The 20,416-nt window shown below is 37.0% G+C and overlaps 1 protein-coding gene and 1 non-coding gene across 2 annotated transcripts; both read left to right on the plus strand.

The window, feature by feature from the left end:
• The first annotated feature begins 1,031 nt into the window (after nt 1-1,031).
• Nucleotides 1,032-4,651, plus strand: LOC127645318 (succinate dehydrogenase cytochrome b560 subunit, mitochondrial-like). Its single transcript, XM_052128895.1, has 6 exons — nt 1,032-1,071; nt 1,905-1,967; nt 2,105-2,206; nt 3,576-3,637; nt 3,745-3,908; nt 4,050-4,651. The coding sequence occupies exons 1-6, from the start codon at nt 1,055-1,057 to the stop codon at nt 4,152-4,154; spliced, it is 513 nt and encodes a 170-aa protein (XP_051984855.1). The 5' UTR covers nt 1,032-1,054; the 3' UTR covers nt 4,155-4,651.
• A 9,611-nt stretch (nt 4,652-14,262) lies between these two features.
• trnar-ucu (transfer RNA arginine (anticodon UCU)) lies at nt 14,263-14,336 on the plus strand. The gene has a single exon. It is a non-coding gene; the product is annotated as a tRNA-Arg (tRNA).
• The last annotated feature ends 6,080 nt before the right edge of the window (nt 14,337-20,416 follow it).

The raw sequence follows: 20,416 nt of genomic DNA on the forward strand, positions 1-20,416 counted from the left end.
AGACACACAGAATCTAGTAAGCAGAAATATCAAATTTTCCTTGATATGTTTCTTCACATTAGAGGCAGTATTAATGCTGATATCTGGCTTGAGCAAGTTCAACACACATGACAAAATCAAGCAACTTTTTCCCTGTGAAAAGCCCTTTTAGGTGTTGAACTTGAGGCATCCTCCACAGTTGGTGCCTGATCTACAGCTGCTGTTCAAGTGTGTGATTTGATTTGATGGGAGTCACACTCTGCCTAGCCAATCACATTGATGGATAAAAACAAAATCAGGACAGGGAAGTAGTGAACACAGATGGTGGGAAAATAGGGCAGTAAAAGTACAGCTACAGCACTTAAAATATACTCAAGTAAAAGTACACAATTTATAAACTACTTAAAAGTACAATTACGGGGCAAAACTACTTAATTACAGTAACGTGAGTATTTGTAATTCGTTACTTTACACCCCTGCATTTGTTAACTACGTTTTTAAAGTTCATCCTCCTCAATAAGTTTAAATAAATATTTCACATTATCCTGAATTCAGATTATGCACATTATTTAAAAATTACACTGTTCAGTTTGATGTTCATTTGTCAGACAATTAAAATAAATACATAATCTTAACAATGGACTGATTTTCTTAAGTGTATACATATAATTACATATAGTTACTATAATTGCTAGTGACCGTTCTAAATATATAATTCTATTTAAATATTTGCCAGAAACATCAAGTAATTGAACGCAGAAGTTGCATTAATATCTCTAGATGTTTAACGTTCAAGGTTGAACGTGACACGTTTTCAAATTGAATCCACTTTGCAAATGAAACTGTGAACATGTAAATTAAATTAAAATAAAATAGAAATGAATTGTAAAGGTTTTCTAGTACGTTTTATACGTTATTAAAACAACTATTCATATAAACTGTACGTTTTAAAAACTATTTATCTAAATTACTTCTCAAACAGCTTACCTTATCAAAATGGCGGCAGCTGATGTACCTCATAGGTTTCAGTTGGTATATCCGGTTGCGTCACGTCCGATTACTCAAGCTCCAAAACATGGCGTTGCTTCTAAGGTCAGTACGAACATTTAAATGTGACAGTTTTGCGATGTAATTTGTTTAAGATGGAAGTTATCGTTGTGACAGTACGATCAGATGAAACAGAGATAAGTATTTTGCAGTCGCGATATTTGAAGATTTTCTGACGTCGTTAATTTGTTTGATATGTAACTCCGTTTACTGCACTTTGATCGGTTCTGTTAAAATGCACGTCATATACAATATCTTTGTGTGTTTATACTTATTCTAGGTGCATTGTATTTTGCTTTCAACATCTATACGTGCTGTAATTTACATTTATATGAATAATAATTATACAAATAATTTATTGATAATGTATGCAAGTTGACAGGAATTTTCTCAACTTGTCCCTTTTTGTGTTTTCTGTCTCTGCTGGATTCTCATTACCGTACTTTTGATAAACAGACAGTGTGAATTTATTTCCACTTGTGGAGAATTACATCAGATTAGATGTTAACCTGTCATACGTTTTATATAACTAAGCACTGATTATTCATCAACTAGGACCTGTAATGTTGCTTATGATTAAAGGTGCCCTCATAATTTCTTTCCTCATAAATAAAGTTGTACTCTTAGAGAAATTAATTGTTATTTTGAAACAAGTGTGAGCATGAGAAGATGACTCCACTCTTATCAGTAACCTTATAAAAGCTGTTTAAATCTTCATGGGTCCTTCATGGAGGGGGCTGCCATGTTAGGATCACATGACCAGCCAAATACAACTCTCTTAATCTTGAGGAACCACCTTGCTATTGGAAATGTTAACTGCTTTAATTAGTTTTCCTTCACTTATTTCCTGACTAATTTTTTTCTGTGTTTTCTCAAAGGACGGTGGCCCGGCAGGGTCTATACACATCACGGTCACAGTTTGGCGGCGTACTCTACAGACAGTGAGTATTATTTTTGCGTGTTTTTCACCATTCAAATATTTTCCCTACAAATCTTTCATGCTAAGAATGTCTTCCTCAGGAGTGTTTTTGAATGTAAATTTTGTACTTATAAAGCTCTTCTCCTCCCTGTTTGCTAGTGCCGTTCCTATGGGAACCACAGCTAAAGAGGAAATGAACAAGTATTGGACAAAAAACACACGACTCAACCGACCTGTCTCACCACATATAACCATCTACGGGTGAGTGTTACCCATCCTGAATCTTGCTGTGTATGGATCTTACCATCAGCAGGATTGTGAATTCTGCTTGTGTAACTACTTGCAATGTTGAGTACCTGTCTCCTGTTTGAATTTCTATTAAAAAAAAAAAGCTATAAAGCTTTATTTTCTAAAGCTATAAATAACTGTTTGTAGATTTGACAAATGTCCTTGTTAAACATGACAGCTCTGAGACTGATATATTGGTATCTGAATGTCAGACATTTAAACTGCACACTTGAAGGTCAGATGGTCTGTGTGAGCATTGTGAAAGTTCTTGTACTAATACAGAGATTTTCTTCCATAATTTTTTCCTTTAAAGTCCTTTATTCTTAAACATGCTTAAAGGGATAGTTTATCCAAAAATGTGAATTCTCTAGTTATTTATTCACCATCATGAGATCACAGGTGTGTATGACTTTCTATCATAACCAGAACACATTTGAAGAACTATATCTCAGCTCAGTAGGCCCTTAAATGCAAGTGGATGGTGATCAGATTTTGAAGCTCCAAAAAGAACAGATAGTTAGCATAAATGTCATTGATACTACAGCAGTTAGATTCATGTCTTCTAAAATGATACAATCACTTTTGGTGTGAAAAATATCAATAAGATATCATGAGGGTGAGTAAATGATGAGAGGATTTTCATTTTTGGGTGAACTATCCCTTTATGAACAATATTTAGTCACTGTAAACAGAAGGTATTTGTTTTGAAGTGTATGATGAATTATGATTAATTTTGTGGAGTTTTAAATAGAATAAAACAAAGCCAACAGAACTTTTAAGAAATTGATAAGTTTGTGGATCCCTCTTTTGGGGACATAATCATTATGTTTTCAGAGTTTGTTTTGCTTTGCTGCAAATAATAATAAAGAAATTGCAGCCAACCAAGAAAATGAAAATATTTGTTCAAGCGGTACTCTTACTAAGGTTAGCATTTGCTTTCCAACGTCTGCCTTTCAGCTAATCATCCTAATCTCTATTGGGAAAATGTACCATAATTCAATTAATATTTTGATTTTAACAAATCAAATTTTACTTTTTAGATTTTATTTTGATGAAGTGAGCAGCCCTGAAGTATCGTGAAATTTGCCTAATGACGCACTCTTTAGGAAATGTAGTTGCCAAATAAAAAGCACACTACAATCATTGCAATATTCACTATATTGCCTAATTTTATATCCCCAGAAAAATCATTGCGATAATATTGAGAATATTCTATATATCACCCAGCCCAATACTACACCCTTCCTATTAGTGATTTATTACTTTTGATGTCATGACATGAGTCAACCAATCCAAAACAAAAAATGTTTTTTTTTTTTTTTTAAATAATGGTGTTTTGCAGGTGGTCTATGCCCATGATGATGTCAATCTCACACAGAGGAACAGGAGTGGGGCTTAGTGGAGGTAACTACTAATTGCCTTAGTAGACTGCTTCAATTTACAATTAAAGAACCTCTTTGTATTCAGTGCTTGTTTGTTGATATTAAATAATGATGTTGTCTCTGTCTCAGGTATCTCTGCGTTTGCACTCGCCGCTTTGGTGTTACCAGAGAATTTTCCATATTACCTTGATCTGATTCACTCCATGTCCTTTGGGCCCCAATTCCTTGCTTTCAGCAAATTTGCTCTGGCTTTCCCAGTGGCTTTCCACACCTTCAATGGCATCCGTCATCTGGTACACACACACGCATTCATTAAATGACTCGACTCAAAAAAGCATAACCATTCACATGTGACCAAATACAAAAATTTGAGCATTTCTCTGTTTAGATATAATTTTGGTTAATCTCTCCGTCTCTTTCTTTCTGCCTCTCAGATTTGGGATGTTGGGAAGGGTTTTAAGATACCTGAAGTCTATCGTTCTGGCTATGTTGTCATCGCTCTGACTGTTCTCACATCAGTCGCACTTGCTGCTATGTAAACCCATGGATGTGAGAGACTGTGTGAGATGTACACATGAAGAAGAGAAAGCTTTGTTCTTTTGTTTGTCTGCCTTGATAGGTCCTTATGGACCAAATTAATTAATATAATAAATTATGTCAACACAAAAAAACTCTCATGTTAAAAGCTTTATGTTTTGTAGTAAACTGAAAAAGTGGAACAGAACATTTAACATATAATTTGCAATGAACCTTACAGTAATAATGTAAACATAACTGTAATTTAGTTTACATTATTTCCTTTACATGTCCTAAAGCAGTTGGCCCATTTTACTGTCACTGCAGTGTTCTTAACTATGTTGAGTTGTGCTTGATTTCAATTCAATGTGTTGACGAAAAACATCACTTTGGGTGGCAAAAGCCATAAGTAATAAAAACTCTGGACAACATCAACTATGCTGTAAAAAATAATTGTTGAGCAAACTTAAATAATAAAGGCATCGTGATGCAGTAATTGTCCTCAGTGACGTTGCTTTGTTAAGTCAGTTTGAATTAGTTTATTAATTAAATGCAAAACTTCTTGTTGAGAGAACTACTCATTTTTTGTTCAGCCAACTATCAATTCACTATAGGAGAGTTTTCATTTGGTCACCATTACTTTTACATGAAGTTAATTGCCATATTTGCATCTGAAGATACACTCACCTAAAGGATTATTAGGAACACCTGTTCAATTTCACATTAATGCAATTATCTAATCAACCAATCACATGGCAGTTGCTTCAATGCATTTAGGGGTGTGGTCCTGGTCAAGACAATCTCCTGAACTCCAAACTGAATGTCAGAATGGGAAAGAAAGGTGATTTAAGCCATTTTGAGCGTGGCATGGTTGTTGGTGCCAGACGGGCCGGTCTGAGTATTTCACAATCTGCTCAGTTACTGGGATTTTCACGCACAACCATTTCTAGGGTTTACAAAGAATGGTGTGAAAAGGAAAAACATCCAGTATGCGGCAGTCCTGTGGGCTGAAAATGCCTTGTTGATGCTAGAGGTCAGAGGAGAATGGGCTGACTGATTCAAGCTGATAGAAGAGCAACTTTGCCTGAAATAACCACTCGTTACAACCGAGGTATGCAGCAAATCATTTGTGAAGCCACAACACGCACAACCTTGAGGCGGATGGGCTACAACAGCAGAAGACCCCACCGGGTACCACTCATCTCCACTACAAATAGGAAAAAGAGGCTACAATTTGCAAGAGCTCACCAAAATTGGACAGTTGAAGACTGGAAAAATTATATATATATAATACAATACTGTATAAAATACAATATATAATACAAGAATATTTTATAGTAAACACTCCAACACCATTCTGAAAACGGGGGAACAACAATCAATAAATAACATGTTATTGTTATTATAGCATGGCATTCTGGCATTGCCTTTTCAAAGTTACTAACAATCATTATCAGCTTTTGAAAACCCACTGCATAAATGACAATCGAACATGAGTGAACGCTCTTTCCAAAATCAGTCTGAACATGCTGTTTGGCAGAAAATTATCTGAATAATCTGAATAATGTACTGACTGTTTTGCACATGGGCATTCAAGCTTGCTGATTGGTTCAGTCTTTCAACAAATAATTCTTCAAAGTCAGTAGGCATGGTTTCAGTGGTTTATTATCATCCAGCCACATCAGTATTTTCTGGATAAAGGTGAACATGTGGATGAGTTTCTTTGGATACTCCAAATTGAATGCATGGCCAAACAACAATATGAATGCATCGGGTAATCTGGGAAGATCACTCACAACAATATCCCTCTCAACTACAACAAAAATGATGAAGCAAGATGAGGCTGAAGATGTCTGCACCAGTAGTCAGGAGAGCAACAGGAGTGTCAGTGATATCTGGCTCCTCTTCCTGCTGTAAAATACAAACAATCCAATTATGAGGAGAGCTCCAGTAGTTAGATAGACTTGAAAAAATACAAAACTATAAAGTAATAATTTTCATTATGTAAAATGCTGGAAGATGCATTCAAGTTTGTTTACTTTATGATATTAACACATAACAGTGCTTACATTGCAGTTATCCTCGTGCAGGTAGACAGGAAGTGCACAAAGGGACAAATTGCATCTCACATTGACATCATGTACTTCCTTGATAAACATATCAAAGTAATTATTTTACAAATACTTTAAGCACAAATTGGTGCTACCTATGCCTATTACCTATTGAGTAAGATCCTTAATGCAAAGTTGTATGAATTAGATAAATGTAAGTTGCTTTGGATAAGGGAGTCTGCCAATTTTATTTTTAATTTTTCATAATTAACTAATTAATAAGTATTGGTCATATTTTAGCAGATCACAATGTCACATGAGCACTGTACTGTATGTATATCCTGTAACAAAAGTATTCAACTTTGTTTCTGGTTAGTGACTGGATTCTTTACTCTTGTAGAGGTCAAAACAAGCGAGACAGTCCAACGACAAGACCATAACTGCAATTCCAGTCACTGTCCTGTCACTTGTTCACTGCAGGCCAGGTCCTCCCAACAATGATCCAATGATGTGTATAAAACATCAAATTAAAAAGAGATAGTTCAACCAAAAATGTAAATCCGGTCATCAATCATTCCAAAGCCACAAGACTTTTGTTAATCTTCGGAACACAAATTAAGACATTTTTAATGAAACCTGGGAGATTTTTGTCCCTCCATTTACATAATTCTGTCCCTGGTCCCATATTTCTGGTTCAAGTAACCAAAACTTTTAAGCTTTAAAAAGTTCATAAAGGCACCGTAAAAGTAATCCATGTGACTCCAGTGGTTTAATCCCAAATTTTGGAAGTGATATGAATGCTTGGTGTGCGCAACAAAACGAAAATTAAGTCTTTATTCACAAAATATCTGCGATACCACATTGATCTCCGAAACGTGTTTGCAAGAGAACCACAACACGAGTGCCATTTAAAAAACGCAATGCTTCCGGGTGCCGACATATCACAATAACATCATATACAAGAGCGGGCATTCTCACGATACAACGGGACCTGGAAGCTTTGCACTGTTTACAGCAAAGGAAGAGGGACGCTGTACACAAACTTAGAAAAACATAGAAACATAGAAAAAATCTACAAATCACACAAACATAGAAAAATCTCTGTAACAAAGATGTGTGCAGATTTCGACAGAGGAGGACTTGCTTTTTTTTTTTTGTCCACTCTCGAATCAACACAAGACCCATGCATTATGGTTCTCTTGTGAATGTGTGTCAGAGATCTATGTGGAAGTGAAGATATTTTGTTAAAAAGACTTAATATTCGTTTTTTTGCACACACCAAGCATTCGTACTGCTTTATAAAATTGGTATTAAACCACTGGAGTCATGTGGATTACTTTTACAGTACCTTTATGAACTTTTTGGAGCTTGAAAGTTTTGGTTACTTGGACTGTAAATGGAGGGACAGAAATATCCCAGGTTTAATTACAAATGTCTTAATTTTGGTTCCGAAAGATGAACAAAAGTCTTATGGGTTCGGAATGACATGAGGGTGAGTAATTGATGACAGAATTTTCATTTTTGGGTGAACCATCCCTTCACCATCTGTGATATGTTTGAGTAAAATATTAAAATCTGAGTCAAGATTCTGTTGTGTATTCAATATGACCTGAGGGATTCCTTTATCAAAGGAATTACATTCGGGTTTGATCATGTTCTGAGACATGTAATGGTAAAGAAATGAATTAAAGAACCATGCAAATAAGATGTGATCGCTATATGTAGATATCTGTAAACAATTCTAGTAATAACAGGATGGATAAAATAAACACGGTTATAATTATAGTAGAGATATTTCAGTGCCTGGGCCAGTCTTAATACATTTTAATAATTTGTATCAGCTAATGCCAAAATGTATTAAACTCTGCTCCTTTTTTGTATTTACTCTATTTTTGAGTCAGCTTGCTTCTTTGTTTATGTGCTGTAATACTCTGAAATGTCTGCACAAAATGTGATCAATGTTGTGTTGATGGCAAAATTAATCCTAAACATACCTTGAGATCATAAGTTATAAAGATCTCCCGCAGCGCCTCTGCATGCTGTCTTTCCTGTCCGTGACGCCTTCTGCCTGTACAAGGCAATCAGTCGTGGTGTGTGTTAGAGTGCGGATCGGGCTGCATTTTTCTGTCCGAGCCTGACACGCGTCCGACAGGGCAGTAACCGAACCCGACCGAACCCGAACGTCATTAAGATATTTATGTCCGAGCCCGACACAGTTAAAAAATCTCGTTTTTTTTTTTCTCATACTAATGACACGTACGTTTGTTTGTGTAGAAAGCCCGCTTTTATTTAGCAACTGGAAGGCATTCGGTAATGTTTACAGATGTGCGCAACGCATCAGCGTGCGCCGCACACGGCCAACAAAGCGCATGTTAACACAGGTGCGCACAAGAGGCCCAAACAAATAGCCAATTGAAATTAAATGAACAAAACTAGGTCTACCAAAAATTGCCCAAGCTAACAGAACAAAACTTTAACGTAACACAAATGCAGCTTATTGAAATGAAAATCACTCTTCTCGAAAACTGTGTGGCTAATAAAACTGTAGCCTAACATGGGATCTATTCACATAATCCATCAACTTCTTTTTAACGTCTTCCATCGTTGCGCTGCCAGCCACATGTAGCCAAATATGCAATATTATGCACGCACGTGTTGCGCGTTTGTCACAGCAACATAAACAAATTTCCGCACACATGAAGATGGATGTTAGGGTAATATTTTAAATTTATTTGAATCACAAAAATAAACATTTGCATCCAGTTAAACATTATAATAAGCTGTTTTAAATTTCAAATGTTCAATGCCTTATCGCGCCGACGTGACCGAGCCCGACCCGAACCCGAACGTCATTTCAAAATATGTGTCCGAACCCGGCCCGTCGGGTCCCGACGTCGGGCTGTTCGGGTATCCATCCTCTAGTGTGTGTCGGTCGAGCTCTCTGTAAAACTGGTTGCGTAGAACTCAGCAAACACCTGCAGACACACGAATACATGTCTACAGAATAAATGACACCTTGTTTCAATCATCTTGATGGCTTGCTAATTGACACGCGCGCGCGCGCACACACACACACACACACGGTGCGTTAAACTATGGCGGGACAAAATAAACTATGGCAGGCCGCCAGATTAGTTAATTAATGGGAAACACTGCCTTGTACATTTGGCAGACGCTTTTATCTAAAGCGACTTACAGTGCATTTATTACAGGGACAATCCCCCCGGAGCAACCTGGAGTTAAGTGCCTTGCTCAAGGACACAATTGTGGTGGCTGTGGGGATCAAACCGGCAACCTACTGCTTAACAGTTTAGCCCACTACACCACCACTTATAGGTACATTGCTAATAAAATGAAGCATTCTATTACCAACTTTTTTTTTTCTTCTTCTTTTTTGAAGATTGAGGAAATTCCACTCAATTGAACTTCCACTTGAGCCTACAAAACGTAACAGTTACAACAAATATAATTAAACTTAATGAATGCTTTCTGTAGACGCCTGTTTCCGTCACAGAGTAAAACATTTAATAAAAAGACAATATACAGCATCTTGATCAAGTCTTAACTAATATTTGACGTCAAATTGATATCAAGGTGCCCGCTGGGTTGCGACATTAGGCTACATCTCGCAATTCTGACTTTTTTAACTCGAAATTTAGACGTCTACTTGACATTTATGGTGCGTTCACATACAATGAGAAGAAACTTTTCACCTCGCATTGCTCACGCGAGTTTGACCACTGGATTATAAATTTGTGTTTAAACAGTTTTAAAAAGATCGCGCGAGTAACGCGAACCCGCGAGTATCCCCCTTCTCTTCCGGAAAAGGACAGGAGGAGGGGCTTCTACGTCTACGTCTTAAAAGTACAACCAATAGGTGGAATCAATCGCTCACTTTCCTCCAAGCGATTACTTTTTTCGTCCGGTCTCTGTACATGTGAGGTTGTGTCATACAATTCCGGGTGCACACTCACGCTACAACAAATATTTCATAGATTTTTCCAGATTTCTTCTACTACTATGTCAGTGACATCATGACAATCTCAATCCTGATAGGCTTTCGCGACAACACGTCATGCGAATTTCTCAGCGACATCCAGACATCCAATGAAGCGATTTCGCATGTTCGAGTCTATCCATATCTTTGCGTTGACTTTGTATGTAATCGCGCAGTGTGAAACGCTGACTTCGTCTTGAACGTGAACGCACCATTAGTGAGTAAGAATGCACTGACAGCATCAATCACTCTCTATAAACAGGATAGTAAGAACAACACTCATCAACTAGTCAAGAAAAGGAAAACCAGACTAGCACGCGCTTGTTGCCTGATGCTAGTCACATTTGCTAGTGCGTCATGTGTAAAATGAGAGTAAAAAAGTCAGTATTGTGAGATATAAACTAAAAATTGCGAAAAATAAAGTCAGAATTGTGAGATTTAAAGTCGCACAAGCTGAATAGAAAAAGAATGAAAAAGAGATTTTTTTTAATCTGTTTCTCGGCTAGTCTCAGTTTTTCTCGAGAAAAACGCTCGTTTTGAAATAACCCCAAAACGGATTAAAAATCTCTTTTCATGCTGCAGATGGAATTAATTTTATCAAGCTAATTAGAAGACACTTTATGGACATTATATCCAACTGACTCATATATACATGCTCATTTACTATCATTTATTATGAATTAAGTTATAAACGATGCAAACTGAAGGCTAACGTTACTTCCACAACTTACCCAGCTAAAGTAATTTACCCTACCGTTTCATTACTGTGGCTGCCAACCTAACTGTTAACGGTATAAATTGAAAACCATTTTACTTACCAGAGCAGAACGCTTATTAAAAGCAGCAGTGCCAGACTTTGGAAAATAAATGACTGTTGACGGCTGAAAGGTGAAGCCTGCAGTTATTTGCATACTTTCAAAGTTCTTCCCGCTCGCTAAAGGGTATACATCTTGATCTTTTGTAAAGTCTTTTTTTTATTATTAGTAACAAGCGAAACAAGCCAGGGGTAGGCCTATACATAGCACACAATACTTCAGATATAATACCAAAGACATTATATTCACTACACAGTGCAATGGTTTTCAAAGCTTTGGAGTTGTTGGAGGTACAAAGAGTATTAAAATTATATTTCAAGTCTTTACAAAAAAGTGTAAATAGAGGATTTTCAGACAGAAATTTACACTTATGTAAAAAACTTGCCAAGAAAAATAAGCAGATTTATCAGAAAATACTCACTTTTTAAGTTATCAAAACTGTGGAAACCAAATAAAAAGTCTTTATAAAGCAAAGCAAAAAAATATATAAATAAAACTAGTTAAAATAGAGGTGCGTACAAGCAAACAAAATTTTCTCCAAAAATAATACATAGTGGACACATTGCCAAAAAAGGTGAGGAGCAGATTCATTCACAGCTTTACAGAAAGTGCAAGGTGGATCTTTTTCAGGGAACATGTTTCTGAAATAAAGATTGACAGGGTTAAAACGGTTTAAAGGACACCTTTACATAAAACATCATAATTACTCCTAAAACAGAAGATGCAGCGGTGGTGCAGCGGTTAGCACTGTTGCCTCATGGCAAGAAGGTTGTGGGTTCAAACCCTGGTTGCCCTGGCCTTTCTGTGTGGAGTTTGCATGTTCTCCCTGTGTCTGTGTGGGTTCTCTCTGGGTACTCTGGCTTCCTCCCACCATCCAAAAGACATGCAGGCTAGGTTAATTGGTGTCTCCAAAAAAATTGCCGTGAGTGTATGTGTGGCCCTGTGATGGACTGGTGACCTGTCCAGGGTGTCCCCTGCCTTTTGCCTAATGTTAGCTGGGATAGACTCCAGCCCCCTGCGACCTTGTACACAGGATAAGTGGTTGACGATGGATGGATGGTTTTGATTGCTTCACCGATAATGTTTAGAAGTTAGTAGTACTGTTCGGGTAACAGTGACAATCAACAAACCTCATTAAGTTAAAAGATGTTCTCCTAATATAACCACACAACAATTGACTTACAGTGGCAACAAAAATAACAACAAAGTAAACAAACAGCAAAAAAATAAGCCTATAACAATAACCACATCATTTATAAATTTTTAAATGAATGCATGGGAACTCACAAATCAACAACATTGTTCAATACTCGTTCAGACAACATAGTTAGGCTAGTTGGAGCAATATTTGTGGGAATGTTGGTCTTGCGTGTGTTTTTATGTAGATGCAAAGCAATTTGCATTTCATAGTGTCTGTTAAGAGTTCAAACGATAGTGGATTTTACTGATTCCCATACCTAAAGTGGTGGGAAAGGCCGATAACCAATATAACCGGACAATAGATTTTAAAATATTTATAGAATGTCACATTTTTTTTATTATTTTATTCTTTTCTCACTATGAAGGGCACAGACAAAGAGTCCTAAATGAATAAAATCTCAGATGCAGTTTATTGTTCAACCAAAATAACCAGAAAATATTAAGATATTCATGCGCAGACTTTTATGGATAAATTATCCTGACGCTCACTGGGAACTTTTATTTTGAAATGGTGAAAAAACTATCATCAGCTTTCGCCATCAATTTTTGCAGATAGCAACAGTTCCAAAAAAGCAACTAAGTGGTTGCTCAGTGGTAGAGGCTCAGGGTTACTGACCAGAAGGTTGGGGGTTCAAGCCCCAGCACCACCAAGATGCCACTGTTGGGCCCTTGAGCAAGGCCCTTAACCCTATCTGCTCCAGCAGTGCTGTAACATGGCTGATCCTGCACTCTGACCAGCTTAGCTGGGATATGTGAATACTAATACATTTCACTGTATATATGTTAAAAATCTGTGTGTATAATGTGTGACCAAACTAAAGGATTCAATCTACCTCTAGTATCTGTGACTCAAAAACACTGATAAGGTGGATAAAATACCATTTAATTATTTTACAGTATCCTATCCAATGTATCCAATCACTCTGAACAATAATTGTTCCTTGTGTACTGATGTGGTTTCATGACAGCAAGACTTGCTTTGTATTGGAACAGGGGAAATTCATAGTAAGAAGTATACGGTTACCCTCTACTCTGAATTTTCTGCAGCTTTTCCATCTGGTGACACTATGTTTTGCTGCTAAGCACAACATTTATGTGTGTTTTCCTCATGTGTTGGGATGAAAGGAAATTATCATGTTTTATAGTAACCACTAATGAAGGAGATTTAAATAAATAAAAGAGGTTATAATACCGTTAGTATTTCAAATAACCCCAGACTCCTTACATAACTCCTTATATAATATTAGACTGAAATCCTCAAATCTTGTTCACCTGAATGATAACGTCAGAGATGGCTGTGGGCTTTTTTATTTAAATGTTAATGCCATAAAATGGATTGGTTTAGATTACAGGCTTCACTCAATCACTACACGTAATGTTTATTGAAACACTCGATCCTGGAGCACTTGTTCTCTCATCGTTTCCCTTCCAGACCACTTTAAAAAACTAAATCACGATCTAAAGGTTATTTATCTCTATCTGAAACTAGATGGAGTTTATAGGAGTGGAAGAATAAACAAACGTGCTTCGTTTTTAGTATTATTTCGGGTTAACATGTGTGGAGTGATGCCGAACTTGAAAGACTTTTTTTAAGGGCTGATATGCCAAAATACAAATTAATGCCATCTAAAGAAATCGATTAAGACATTTGACGTGTAAAACAAATTTGGGATACATTTAGTTTACTGTTCAATTCTTTTCATTCTTTTTGTCCAGAAAAGCGTTTGCACAAAGGATGTTGAAAATCCAGCCTCGTGAACAATTGGTATGTTTGAGTTATGGCGGTCCCTAAATAGCATAACGGTATTATACCTGTTATATCATAACTGTTATTTATGCTAGGTCCGTGTTAATATTTTTGTAACAGATAAAATAAACAATTTTCGTTTCACCTCTCGGACACGCAGGGCGGCCGTCCGCCATTGCTGAGCAGTGTGAAGAGGGGACTGAGCTCCCCCTAGCGGAACATGGCGCAATTACAGGACGAATAATGAACTGGTCCTGATGCTGCGAGATGCGGAAACTGATGCAGAATAAGAGCTCGCTTTACGCTATATCATATGGCTCAGTCTCTGTGGCGCAATGGAATAGCGCGCTGGACTTCTAATCCAGAGGCTCCGGGTTCGAGTCCCGGCAGAGATGAGTACAAATGTAAGCCTTCGCGGGTAGATGGCATTTTTGATGTAGAAATGGACAATATCGTTTGTGATGCGCGCAGACTTTAATCCGTCAATTGAACGTTGAGGATGCAATGCAAAAATACATCTTTATGACTTGTATGTGAATGCATGTTAACTAAACACTGTTGGTTTTAGAAATGTAAATTATTACAGTTTAAAGAGCATACAAAAATTATGATAAAGACAACCAGAGCTCATGGAGTAGATATAATCAGAGGAAAATAATGCATAAAAAGGCAATTTTTAGTGTATGAGAAACGTATGATAAAAGATTGAAAAACCAAGAACACTGTGTAGCTTTAGATTCAGCCAATGTAAAGCTGCACAGTGTTCTTGTGTTTTCAAGCTTTTATCATACGTTTCTCATACACTAAAAATTGCCATTTTTCTTTTTAATGCATTCTTGTCCCTTTTGCCCTCTCAAATCAGTTCAACTGTAATATTCTTGTCTGTGGTCTTGCCAATCAAGCCCCTCTAACTTGAAGAAAATTAACCTGAATTGCACTGGGGAGAGACAAAGAGATAAAGAGAGGGAGGTGGAGAAAGAATGAAAGCTTGCAAGAAAGATGGAGAGAGACATCAGTGCAGACAAACTGGTCACTGTCTGCTTGAGACATCACACAGGTCACATAAACTACAACACATAGAGACTGTATCACCTAGATATCACATAGAGACTGTGTCTGTTCCCCAAACTACCAAACACAAAACACATTTAGAAAAACTCTGATTATGTTCAAACTCCAACAAAACAAAAAAATTAAAGATAAACATCATATGAAGGTATGGCTACTAAACATTAGATCGCTTTCTACCAATACATTAATTGTAAATTAAATTATTACAGATCATAATTTGGATGCGCTCTGTTTGACTGAAACCTGGCTTAAACCAGATGTTAGTTTATTGCCATAAACATGAGCCTCGTCTGAAGAGTCGAGAAGGAGGTGTTGCTACAATTTACAGTGACATTTTTGGTGTTACTAAGAGGACAGGATATCAATTTAAGTCTAAATTTAACTAATAATGCTTAATGTGACACCGTCAGATATAAATAAAAAAAATCTCTGTTTTCTTTTGTCCTTGCTGCAGTATATAGATCACCCGGGCCTTATTCTGATTTCCTTATTCCTTATTCTGAAAATGTGCAAAAATTTTTATCAGATCTTGTAGTTACTGTAGATAGAGCTTTAACTGTTGGCGACTTCAACATTCACACAGATAATGAAAATGACACATTGGGATTAGCATTTATTGATATTCTCAACACTCTTGGAGTCAGTCAAAATGTGACAGGACCAACTCATCTCCATAGTCATACACTAGATTTAATTCTGTCACATGGAGTTGATGTTGATACTATAGAAATTCTACCACAGAGCGATGACATCTCAGATCATTCATCTCTTGTTTGCTGCGATCAGCTAATGTTACTCAATCTACACAACACTATCATTCAGGTAGAACTATTCTTTCAACCACTAAAGATAGCTTCACTAATAATCGTCCAGATCTATCTCATACACTCAATAAACCCCAAAGCCTAGAAGAACTTTATGAAATAACCGAAAATATAAATACAGTCTTCTCTAGCACTTTTGATAGTGTTGCCTCCCTTCATTTAAAGAATATTAAAGAAAAAAGCCCTGCACCATGGTACAATGATCACACTCATGCTCTCAAGAAAGCAGTTCGGAAAATGGAGCAAGTGGAAGAATACAAAATTAGAGGTATTTCGTGGTGCAAGGAAGGATAGAGCCTGTAACTACAGACAGGCACTAAAAGCTGCCAGGTCAGCATATTTGAGCAAACGCATAGAAAATACCCACAACAATCTTAGGTGTTTATTCAATATTGTGGCTGAATTGGTTAGGAATAAAGCCTCAAATTAACCAGATATTCTGTTGCAGCACAAGAGTAATGACGTCATGAATTTCTTTACTGATAAAATTTAAATAATCAGAAATAAAATCAGATTTATGCAATCATCTGACACAGTACCTCAGAAAATATTGTCTCATAATTTTCCTCACATGCAACTTCAATCTTTCTCTGTCATAGGTCATGAAGAGCTAACAAAACTTATTGAAACATCAAAAGCCACAACATGTTTGTTAGATCCAAAATCAACTAAGCTCTTATAAGAGGTATTCCCTGTAATCTCAGAACCTCTTCTTAATATTATTAACTCCTCGCTATCCTTAGGACATGTCCCAAGAAACTTTAAAATGGCAGTTATCAAACCACTTATTAAGAAGCCACAACTTGATCCTGGAGAACTGGCTAATTAATTGCCAATAAAACCCATCATCAGCCAACTAATGTGAACTTCTGCAGTTATTCCAGGATGGACTTCAAAGACATTAGTCATTAATCTTAAAGTTCATACAAAATCTTTGTTTAAACACTGTGTTATCAATGTGTTTAAATCATTTTAACCATGTCTTGCACTATACATAAGTAATATTGGCACTATATTCATGATATTAGTCAGAGGGGAACTGGCACCCACAGAGCCTGGTTTTCCCCAAGGTTATTTTTCTCCATTAACATCTCATGGAGTTTCAGTCATATTTTATCAAACTACACAATGATGACTCTAAGACTTTACAGATATTACAGTTGAATTTTCTATTAATATATGATTTTCTGTGAAGCTGCTTTGAAACGATGTGTGTTATGAAAGGCACTACAGATATAAAAATGACTTGACTCCAATTGATTTTCCAGACTATGGTATGATTGGCTTTTCCCAGTGATTATGGAATGGAGATAGAGAGGGATCTCTCCTACGCTCTGCTGCCTGATCAAACTCTACTCTACGGGAAATCCACTTACAGGAAACCCTCTTTCAATCTTTCATTCATTCATATGAATTACTCTGTCTCAGCCCAACCAGGCCAAGTTGTGTATGTTCACTAGACACTACCTTACTCACTCATTTATTCACTGAGCTGATTTACATCCACTCATCTACCCATATCAATCCATTTTTCATCCCCTGAAAATATAACTACAATTTTTCCCTTCCGTGTGTGATTTGGCCAGTCTTGTAAGGAACACTTTCTCTTGCCTTGTTCATCTACCTCCTAGGGATTGATCACAAAAAAAAAAGATCCTATTGTTTACTCACCCTCATGCCATTCCAGGTGTGTATGACTTTCTTTCTTCTGCTGAACACAAATAAAGAATTTTTAGAAGGATATCTCAGCTCTGTTGGTCCATTCAATCCAAGTGAATGGTGCCCATAATTTTGAAGCTCCAAAAATATCACAAAGGCAGAATAAATTAATTGATATTATGACTACAGTGGTTTAATCAATATCTTCACAAGTGATATGATATGTGTGGGTGAGAAACAGACCCATATTTAAGTCCTTTTTTGCTATACATTTTCATACTATAAATTCTCATCCCTGCCCTTGTAGGTTGTGATATGCATGAAGAATGTGAATCAATAAAAACACTAATTGTGAACATTCATTGTGCATATCACCACCTACTGGGCAGGGATGAGAATGTATAGTTTAGCTTTAACTACTGGAGTCTTCTGGATTACTTTTATGCTGCCTTGATGTGCTTTTCGGACCTTCAAAGTTCTGGCCACTATTCACTTGCATTAAATGGACCAAAAGATGTTGCTGAGAGGTTCTTCTGTTTGTTTTCTGCAGAAGAAAGTCATACTGGAATGGCATGAGGGTGAGTAAATTATAAGAGAATTATAATTTTTGGGTGAGCTATCCCTTTAATGTTCCCTTGGTTAAGGGTTTATTTAGGGGTACATTGATGACTTATGTTATTTACAAATGCATTATAAATAGTTGATCTGCGGTTATAATAACAACATTCATACTTGCCAAATATAGTGACTTGCCATAGAGATCAATTTTACCTCATATGTTATAAATGCTTAATAACACATATTCAACATTAGTAACCTATGAATATGTTCCTGAATGTAAAGCGAACACATATAAAGAAGGAGTTGCCAACATCAGAAACCTACAGTATGCACATACATTTCTGTATGGTTTGATGGACATCATTTATAATTAATGGCTTAATTAAATTGTATGATATATGCTGTGAAAGTGAATGAAGACCTGGAAAGTGTTTTTGCAGAGGACTTTAGAAAAGTTTGGACACTACTCGGAGTGGCAAAATTCTTTTGACATCAAGTCAAGTCAAGTGGGTTTTATTGTCGTTCAACCATATACAGTTAGTACAGTACACTGTGAAACAAGACAACGTTCCTCCAGGAACATGGTGCTACATAAAACAACATAGAACACATTTACATTTATGCATTTGGCAGACGCTTTTATCCAAAGCGACTTACAGAGCCCTTATTACATGGACAATCCCCCCGGAACAACCTGGAGTTAAGTGCCTTGCTCAAGGACACAATGGTGGTGGCTGTGGGGATCGAACCAGTGACCTTCTGATTACCAGTTATGACCACTACACCACCACCACTTCACAGAACACAGAACCACATGAGACTACACAGACTAAATGACATACCTATATAAACTGCACGTGCCAACGTGTGCAAAACGTACGAGACAGTACAATAAATTACTAAAAATGAACAGGACAATAGGCACAGTGAGAGACAGTGAGAGACAGTGCAGTGCCGACCAGTACAGAGTAGTCCAAAAAGATGACACTTTCTAAAAATGCCAAATGTAAACATAACATACTATGAGATAGTGTTCTATGGACATAGCAGCTATTGAGGTAGCAGCCAATTTGTCAACATTTGTCAAAATGACATATAAGTGACAACACATGTGAGTAAAGACATAAGAGTTGCTCATATAAACACAAAGTGTACTGTCGCAAAATGACATATTCCCTCATTTTAATCTAACTATAATTGTCTATTTTGCTGCACTGTGACATAAGGCATGAATTTAGGAAATGTTACAGTTTTAATTAAAATTGTATATGAATAAGTGCATTTATTAAGCTTAAAATACTCATTAATACTCACTAAGTATTGCATGGAAGTCACCTTTTTTCTTCATGTTGTTACAACTGCATTTCAATGATTTATGATGATTTTGTAAATTACTTATTAGTCTTTAATGAACCCCTTTATAAAAACTTAACAAATGGAACATTAATGTAATCTTTCCACTCCACAGGCACTCAAGGTATGCATGAGTGCTTGTGGACAGAGAAGCCAATTATATCTGACCTATAGATTTACAGCAAGCAAGTCATTAAAACGAATAATTGAGACTCTCCCTTTAGCTTATCTCTCAGTTGCACTTCTGGCGCAGTCTATAAGGAACTATAAACTATAGGGTGTTGGTTGGTTGGTTTCTGCGCTTCTGCAAAGAATTGCGCAGGTCACGGGCGAACGCGCTCGACCGCGTGGACTTTCACATCTGTGCGGAGATATAAAATGATGAAAAGGGAAGCGTCCATCCACTCTAAAAACACAAGAATGCACATGTCCATCTGACGCAGACAGAAAGGTATATCAGGCGTCTAAATAAAATAAAAAAAACAACCCTATAGGCTGAACTTTTCCGGTGAATTGATGTAACCGACGCTTTCTGGGAATACCGGAATGCTCGCAGTACAGTCTCTCTACCAGTAGATGTAACTACTGTCTCATCCGTATCTGTGATGAAGACTTAGACAGTGTTGACGACCGTGAACAGGCTGGGATGATAACACTACAAACATGCTGTATCTTTTATTTACCGCATAAAGCGATTAATTTCTGCTTTGGGCTAGATGACATGGCCAATCAGTTTTGCACTGTCTAATCTGTTTCATGTTTTTTCCGCCGTGAAATGAAATCAGAGAGAGAGAGAGAGAAAAAAAACGATACACCGTGGTTTGGTAAAGTTTAACAAATGCACACAGTGATTTGGGCCATGAGCTGGCCCGCCCCGAGGCTTCGGTTGGCTGCTTGAGGCCGAGTCACAGTGACCGAGCCTCAAGCAGGTGTATCTGCCGGGTTATCTGCCTCTCGTGCAGTCGTCCATGTTTAACCCCGTGCGTTCCCTCGCACCGCACATAGAG

This window comes from Xyrauchen texanus, chromosome 6 (assembly GCF_025860055.1).
Source record: "Xyrauchen texanus isolate HMW12.3.18 chromosome 6, RBS_HiC_50CHRs, whole genome shotgun sequence".
Classification (NCBI taxonomy): Eukaryota; Metazoa; Chordata; class Actinopteri; order Cypriniformes; family Catostomidae; genus Xyrauchen; species Xyrauchen texanus.

Coding starts and splice junctions, on each gene's coding strand:
- LOC127645318 (XM_052128895.1), top strand. Junction 3,638..3,744: donor AGGAGTGGGGCTTAGTGGAG/GTAACTACTAAT, acceptor TCTCTGTCTCAG/GTATCTCTGCGTTTGCACTC. Junction 3,909..4,049: donor TCAATGGCATCCGTCATCTG/GTACACACACAC, acceptor TCTGCCTCTCAG/ATTTGGGATGTTGGGAAGGG.